Genomic DNA, 8724 nt, shown 5'->3' with positions numbered 1-8724 from the left:
ACCTTAAGTAGATGGAGACAACTGAATGAAAAAAAACTTGAAATTGCTTCATACAACTCGTCCGGCGTAATCCAACTCTCTGGAAATCAAGAGATCCAAAACTGATTTGAAACAATGTGATTTAAGCACCTTTTAAAGCTGAAATCTTCTCTGTGGCAGCTAAACTAAAATTGTCAACACGTGCCGTCTCTGACGTTTTACTATGCTGAGATTGTAAATATCGTCCTTTCAAATGAATTTGGGATCTCAGGGTTTCCAGAGACAGTTGCACGAGCTGTTTTGAGTTTATGTCTTTTTTCCTGTTATTTTCATTTGTTTTTAAAACAACTACTTCAGTCGTTTAGGAGAATGCAGCAACTCTGTCTTGCTGTGAAGCTCCAGAAATGTTTTGCAGACTGCGAAACTTCTGTTTTTCATTTCTTTGGCTGAACTCAACAAGTTGAGATGTGCACACAACTTTTTCAAAATGTAAGCAACAGTTCACTTGTAACAAAATTCGTTTTATTTTTATTTGTGTTTCAGCTTTAAAAATGTGCAGCACTTTGGTATAAAACAATGTTGAACAGTCAGCAGCAAACACCTGTCACCCAAACTACCTGGTTTGGGTAACAGGTGGAGTGACAGTGAAGCAATATTTCATCTTCGAGAGCACCTTTACATTAAAAATATCAAATATACATATAAAAGAAGAGACAAGCATCCAGAAATGAAAGCAGCACACATTTTCAGTTGGTAATCAATAATCAGTATCCTTCTTTTCCCACTGAATCATTAGCTGGATAATAAGAAGCTCTGGCAGCAAACATGTGGTGAGGGCAGGCTGGGACTTGTCACGATGTATCAGTCAGTTAGGTCGGGAAGCGAAAGGCGTTCCCAACAAGTCTGCAGCTGCAGTGATTTGTATACTCACATAATGTTCACGAGTATTGTTTTTGTTTCTGCATGTGCGGGTAAACAGTGCGGGTGGTAATTCTGCTAATGAACACATTGAGTCAACAAAAGTATGTCCCTTCCTTTTATTTATTTATTAAAAAAAAAAAAAAATGTTATCCCACACTTGTGTTACAGCCTCAGAGCTTTGATCAGCACAGAAAGTTGGCTTAAGGACAGACAGAGGGAGAAAGTGGACAACGCAGGCAGGGATTTGGGTGGGACGTGGAGATACAGTTACAACGGGTCACTGAACTTAAGCCTTTCAGATTATTAGGAACATTCCTCTCACACAGGACTCAGTGACCAACTAACTCTTTGGTTGGAAACAAAACACGTCCCAAATATTTTACTTTTTGTTTTATGTCTCTCTATAGTTAAATTGAATGATTTGATCCGTTCTCTCCATGGGAAACGTTTAACGGCAATAAAATTTTAAGGCGCAGATATCTCTCTCCTTGACATTTTTATCTGAGCCGCTGTATCATTGTGTGTGAGTCTGCGCTGGAGAGAAATTGAGCGGTAAACTAGACACATCTGGATTATATACTTAAGAAGCAGGCGCATAAATTATCATTTATGGGCACTTTCATGCTTGTCGTGGTCTAAAGGCCCTGCTGAGGTTATGCTTTATGAACATAATATAACACATTTTATCTGCCGTTACATGAGCTACAAGCGTTTATAATCACAGTAACATTCATAAGTTCTGTATATGTTGTAACTGACAAAATAATACATAATTCAGTAATATTTTATAAGCCATTAGCAAGAACAGTGTTTGAGTTGCCAGATTGTGACAAAACTCTTCACTAATGACTGTTTACAGTACAGAGGAACTGGACCAGAATCAATGTATGACCTCCACCTGTGTCCTTTTAGTTTGTTTGTTTGTTTTTTTTATTATATTATTTTTTATTTGTCAGGATTACACAAACACTACCAATGGATTTCCACGAAATGTGGATGGAGGAAGGCCCTTGGACCTGAATAGGCTGCGTTATGGATCCGAAGACGGGGATGGATCCGGGAATTTTGTGTTAACTCATAAGGTGAGTGCGTACGAAAGGGAACTGTTGGGCCTCAGTGGATATATGCATTCTAGTTAACAGTGTTTGCTTAATGCGTTAACATTTGTGACCACATTATTAACAAAAGGAGAGGAGAAACAGCAGCAGGGGAAAGCTTTTAGCAGCATTTAACTGACTTTGAAACCACGATTGAAAGATTAATCTATCAGTTACAACTTACAATTTGAACTCTTTAATAAGGGTTGGTAGCTCCTTTGCTAAAATTTATGCACTTACCTGGATTTGTGAGTCTTCAGGTGCACATGCACATAGTTTTGACCCTTGACACAGGATTGTACTCTAAATCACAGCTGTGTGATCAATCTATATGGATGGTACAGTTTGGTAACATAAAACTGGAAGTTACCATCCATTTTCAATGTGAAAATATGAGGAAAATAACAGTTCTGTATTTTTGTGTGGGATTCAGGGCTTTCTGTGCCTCCCAGCCTGACAAATAACATCTAGTTTTATGCAAGTTTGAACGGAAACAAGCACGCCTCGTTCTCTTGGAAAAGTCTGCTGAAATTTAGCACACGCATGTAGTGTGCAAGGGAAAACTGACAAACATACTTTTATTGAGCTTTTTCTCAAATTCGATTATATCCTGGTTCCTTCACGCTTGAAATACAGTAAACTGAATGTCTTTGAGTTATGGACAAAACAAAACATTTAAGGACGTTATCCTTGGCTTTGGGAAAGTCTGATCCACATTTTGGACAATTTTTGGGACATTTTACGGATCAAACAACTGACTGATTATCCAAGAACATAACTAACAAATTAATGGATAATGAAAATAATATGTAGTTGGATGCATAACACAGAGTGTGACAAATAGATGACGTATCATTGTAACGACAGTCTTCAGTAAGGCCTCTGTAGAGATAAAAAAAAAAAAAAAAAAAAAAGAGTAATCTCAATCAAGGTCTCTTAATCTTTTCCCAGTCTCTTTTGCATTTTTGCAGCTGTACAGCCATTTGATAATCCTCGCATTGCGCTCAATAACTGATGTCCCTTGATTTATCTTTCCATGTAACTCATTCTCCAGGAGTCCATCACTGTCGCCGCTGCTCCTTGAGAAGCAGTCGTCCGACGTAGAGACGCTGACACTCCGGAGGTTTATTGTGATTTCATCTGAGCGAGCCGAGAAGTTCTCTCTCCCCAAGGACGTGATAACATCACCCTCCAGGCCACAGTAGTTGAAAAAAGCATCAAAGTCCGCAAAGTTTTTCGAGTACCTGGAGCTGATGTCGGAGTGAGAGCGACTGACCCCTGTGCCAGTCCTCCTTTCAACGTCAGGCACCGCCAGGAGACCCGCAGATTTCTTCACAACACCAGCTGTCACCTTTGTCCCAGAAGCACTGCCTGCTGTGCTGTGTTGTTCTGCCACTCCATTCCCCCTCCTGTCTGGTTCAGAGGGGGCTGCGTGTGAGCTGCATTCCTTTGCCATGCCCTCAGGTGTGGTGATTTTTTCCTTGTTGCCCTCAGCTTCACACTCCTTATCTGCCGCCTCAGGTACCGGAGCATTTTTCATCAGCAGCTTACGCATTATATGGTGTTTCCGGTCATTCATTGACCCCCTCAGTAACTCACATTTCTGCCTGTACAGCATCAGGGAGTCCGGTCGCTTTTTGGAGCTGGACCGACGTACCTGCCCTGGAGAGCAGCCTTGTGCACATGTAGCAACTGTTGAGTTAATCCCTGTGATAAGATTCCTGCTACGGTTCGAGCTCCGGTTAGAAGACCCAGTGCTGCTCACAGAAGCCGACCCGAGGCTGATCACTGGCTCCTGGGTTGAGTTGGCCACCTGTTGGCTTTTGACATATTTCACTTTGCTCGCAGCGAGCCTCTCCACGGCACTCATGCGTCCTTTCGTCTCACTCTCCAGTTCCATTTGCTTTCGAAGGTATTCAGGACCCTTCTCGAGGATCTTTGTGGTGTCGCTGGTTACCTCCATTGTCGCTGAAATGAGGATTTGAATCAGTTATTTTCCAAAAGAGTGGGTAATCCTTCAGTTCAGCGTGTGGTCTCTCCAGTGTTAGAGGTAAAAGATTCCATTCGAGCCTGTTCTTTGCCTGAGCACGTATCACAACAGGAGATTTCACCTTGTCTGTTCAAACACATTACCCCACCCATTCTGCGCAAGGCTAGTTTTAACCAAACACGAGCTTGTACAAAGTACACTTGATACCATCACAAGTGAGAACGGTGAAAGCCGACACTGCTGCCGATTTTTTTTCTCTTGTCCTGGGGAGAATGAGGGCCTTTATCCTTGTTGCTCAGTACAGGGCAAAAACATTATCAGGAACCGAGAAAACTTGTTTCTGACTTTACAAAGAACTCTCCGCTATCTTTTATCTCCCCATTTACCCAGAGACTCTGACTCATCAAGTAGGCTTGGTGCTCATTACAGTGTAAAAGTTGCACAATAAATGTTTACTCCAGGCTATTCATCTGTAAATCATACGGTGTGATGTGTCCCAGTGGGAGTGCAGTTTGTCAAAGCCATCAAAACAGTGTTGTGCAACACTAAAGATTCAAAGAGGAAATATGTTGTTGTGGTCATTGAATAAAAAATTTTGGTTTTGGATTTTGGATTCTGGTTGAGTTCAGTGGCCTGTTAAAACTTGTGTCTGGTCAATTAAAGGTGACTACACCTTTTTTAGATCAATCCCCTGAGCTTGTCAGATACACTTTGGTTTTATTGCTTAAAGCCTCGGTTAAGTTTGGTAAGTTTCTAAAAACTAGCAAGAGCAGGCTAATAATAAATAACACACCATTTGCCTTCAGGCTGCCTCCAGTGCCACTCCTCCAAAACACATGAATGTTCACCGCCTGACCAAACAGACGCTGACTGCCCAGCAGCTCTTGTTGATTGGATGGGAGATGTATTAGCCACTAGTTCGCTATGCTCAACAAGATTTCTCATCTTTTGTAGTCTAATAAACAAATGAATTACAGCTTTCTTAAATGTCACAATTATAGAAATTATACAAAATAGCAGGCACAAATGCACCTCAGTCCAAAAAGGCTACCCAGTGCAACAGTTAATATTTACTGCTTTGGGTGTGTGCTTTGTGCTAACGTTAGCCACTGAACGAGTCCATGTCTCCCGGTTTGGGTTTTTGATTAATCTTTTCCTGTTTTATTTTGGAGATTATGTCCTCATGTGTAAGTTGTGACTCTCTACTTCCTGTCTTCCTGCCTTTTTTTTCTCTCTGTGCACTTGTGTTTACTGTTATTTGTTCATTAGCCCCTGTGTGCTTTCCCTTAATCTGTCAGTGTGTGTGCGTTTTCATTCTGCATCTGTTACCTGTTCCTCTTGTGTTCCTGCTGTGTTCAACATGGCTCTGTGGTTTGATACCTGCCCTTTTGTTGCTTTCATTTTGGACTTTTTTGGGTCCAAACCTGAACATGTTGCTGCTGCAGAAGCTCTGTTCTGTGGCTCAAGGGCAGTGTGCTTTGTGCTACTGAGTTAGCTGGCTGCAGAACAACAGGCTAAGTGGCTGTGTGCTGTGAGCACAGTGTATTGTTGTCAATGCTAACCTAAGCCAATACTTCATGCCTGAGTAACATGTAAGAACAAACCTTTTTCAAAAAACATTATCATAATGAACATAAATAACTAACATGGCTACTCGCCGCTTTCACCGTTAATAGCCACTGAAACATTTTGGTGCCATTTTCTTCCCCATAATAGCTTTACCAATCTATCTGTCTAGCCTTGTGAAAGACGCCATTCATGTGCAGTGGGTTCAGAGTGCAGGCAGGCAGGCAGGTAAGTGGGAAGATGGACAGTTAGCTTGTCCAGTCCTTTCATACTGGCTGAATGAAACAACTAGATGGGCTTATTATGAGGCCTGCAACAGCCACAGATACAGGAATTTTCTTTAATTGTCAACCTTTGACTAAATTATTACTGTCAGATGTTGAGGAATCTTCTGCAAACAAAACACAGAAAGCCTCTAGAATAACTTTCCAACCCAAGCATTAAAATCACACTAGACCGTTAATTTGAAACTTCCATTGTAAAGTCATGACATAACAGTACTAAAATTAATTGGTTTAAACAACAGCATAAGTACTTTGAAGACAAAGACCCTGATGCCAACACACCCACATGTTTGCTAAATAACTCTTTAATGAATAACGAATGGCAGTTTAGTATTGTACAGCATCCAGTTGGACTCATTTGATGTGCTTTGTCCATCATTCCCATGCCATCGCAGTCCATTTCTGAACATGTGCTTCAGTCTATTGAAACCATAAAACAATTAATTTTACAGCTCAGTAAATGCCTCGGTGGTCTGCACTGCAGGACCATAGGAGTGTTCTTCGTCTGTGCATATAAATACCTGAATATATGCTCAAATGTTCATTAAAAACACAGTGTAATATGTTATATTGTAATGCCAAGCAGGAGGAGCTGATGATACATAGATAAAATGTGTATAATGAAAGAATTGCAATTGATCCAAAATGAAATTAACTCCTCCATTTCAACATGCTCTGCAGTACCAAAGCAAATGCCTCGACAAATGTTGGTCATTTCTGTTTTTTTCTGTAATCTGCAGATATATCTCTATGTCTCTATATGTTGAAACTTTAAATTTCTATAGATTTCAGTTTTCAATTTTATCTCGTGACAATGCTGTGCTCATGATCTGGTTGGGTGTGGGCACAACAACCGTTTGGGAACGAGTTAGGAAGAGAACATGTTTTAGCTGACGGCACCTGTTTTGTTCACCACAGACACAGGGGGAGATGTCCTGACCTCACGTCGGAAAAATCCAGTTTGTTCTGCCACAAACTAGCTAGAAACCGTCCTGTGATCGACTTTATATTTGTATATAAATATCCAATTTCATGCTTACATGTGTTGAAAGGCAGTCTGAACTGTGGTCACTGACTTGGCAGCCTTTTTTTGTCTGTAACTCCACCACAAACATGATGTTTTCACACGAACAAAATTTAATATATCAGCGGTTTGCAGAAACATGACCTGCCAACATTTGTCCTGGCCAACTGGCTGAATGAGTGACAGAGGGACAGTTTTCCACAGCAATAAAGGAAAAGCCTTTGGGCTTCACTAGAGCCTCCTGCAGGCAGTGCTGCTCCTCAAACCAAACTCAACCGATATCAATGGAGTGAACGACAGTGAATGGTTGACCTATCCGTCCTCACGGCTGTCCTCTTCCCTTTCCTCTGATTAAAGATATGTTCTGGCTGTATCTGAGATTGAATTCTAAGGAAGTGAGGGAGAAAGCAGCAGTGTGAATTTATGCAAACCTGTTTTATTGTATTCACCTCAGTTTGCAAGGAAACAACATCAAAGTACAATACTGGCATAACAATATTGAACAAGTTTTGGAATCCCTGTTGGCTCATTATTTCCGCGAGATCAAGGTTTGACTGCAATGGATGGGGATTAAAGAAAACAAAATGTCATCAAAATAGTAAGAATTTAACAAGTGACTCCCTGTTCTCCCTGTGCTTCTTTGTGTAATTGGAAACATTCACTGAACCGTAATCTGAAACATCTGCGGCGAGACCTAACCTTACAGTTACCGGATCTACTTGTTTAAAAGGCAGAGGGCAGCACTGGAATGCATAGTGTGAATTTCATTAAAGCCCTGCCTTGCCTTTGGCTTAATTACACTACAGTGATCAAGACTGTCTGAATCAACACCATATTTCTACCTATCTATATCTTTAAGACAAAAGATTCCACGTTTAAAAGAACACAAGTGACACAAAGACGTTTCACCTCTTCAAGAAACTGCCCAGGCCGTGTTGTTCCTACGATATCGCTCTTAGTGGTACGATGACCTGGATAACTGAAAAAAACCTTCATCAACAGCACAAATGACCTTACAGCCTTTTATTTATTCCCCCCAAATCATCCAAGCCTACTCCAAAATTATTAGTACAAATTTTCCGTGTCAGTACATAATTATTAGCCTACACTCACAGCTGGTTTTCGTGTTGATTGCACGTATTCAGCTGCTTTTGATTTCTTGTGATTGGCTTCCCTAAGGTCTTTCTCATACCTCATCTTCATTTGACCTACTTTCTTGAATGAATCAAGACGATTTCAGATAAGTTTTACAGATCTCAGAGTCCGGTGAAGAACAGAGGTACGCCAAAGTAACAATCGCTGATTTTTTGCAGGAATTACAGTAATATTAAATCTGCTCAGGCAAAGAACACGAGCATGTTGCCCATACAAATCTCTCAGAAAACATCCTGGAATTTATGGATTTTTATTGTATGTTATCAATTCTGCCGTCCAAAATACTGCACAAGGCATTCTTATACAACTTCTGCTTTCTTTCTGCTTCTTTCTCAGAGTCTAAAGCTATTATAGTGGCTTTGTGAAGCTGTACTCATGTGGCTATTAGCCAAGTAGAGCTTCACTCCCTGTATTGTTACCTGTGCCTCTAGAATGCGGCCTGTAAAACATCCGATCCCGATTTTATAACTGCTGAGAACCTGAACTTCCTCTGAACTGGCTCACTTCTAATGATACAACCCCTGCTAGCTTTTCAACACCTCTATTACTGAGCTTTGCTTGAAATTAGCGCAGGAATTTCTCCAAGCTTTATCATTATTGCTTCTCCCAATGAGGGTTTGTCCGTTAGTTGGTTTGTTAGCAGTACTGAACACAAAAAACTAAACAGATTTCCACAAAAAATTGGAAGGAGGATGGGTCTCGGCTCAG

The 8724-nt window shown here is 40.8% G+C and overlaps 1 protein-coding gene across 1 annotated transcript; it reads right to left on the bottom strand.

Moving 5' to 3' along the window:
- Positions 1-1002: 1002 nt before the first annotated feature.
- fam110c (family with sequence similarity 110 member C) lies at positions 1003-4581 on the bottom strand. The gene has a single exon (XM_037086442.1). The coding sequence runs from the start codon at positions 3958-3960 to the stop codon at positions 2920-2922; it is 1041 nt and encodes a 346-aa protein (XP_036942337.1). The 5' UTR covers positions 3961-4581; the 3' UTR covers positions 1003-2919.
- Positions 4582-8724: the final 4143 nt, after the last annotated feature.

This window comes from Acanthopagrus latus, chromosome 22 (genome assembly GCF_904848185.1).
Source record: "Acanthopagrus latus isolate v.2019 chromosome 22, fAcaLat1.1, whole genome shotgun sequence".
NCBI lineage: Eukaryota > Metazoa > Chordata > Actinopteri > Spariformes > Sparidae > Acanthopagrus > Acanthopagrus latus.
The sequence above is the reverse complement of the archived record's forward strand: the minus strand, read 5'-3'. Positions and strand labels throughout refer to the sequence as shown.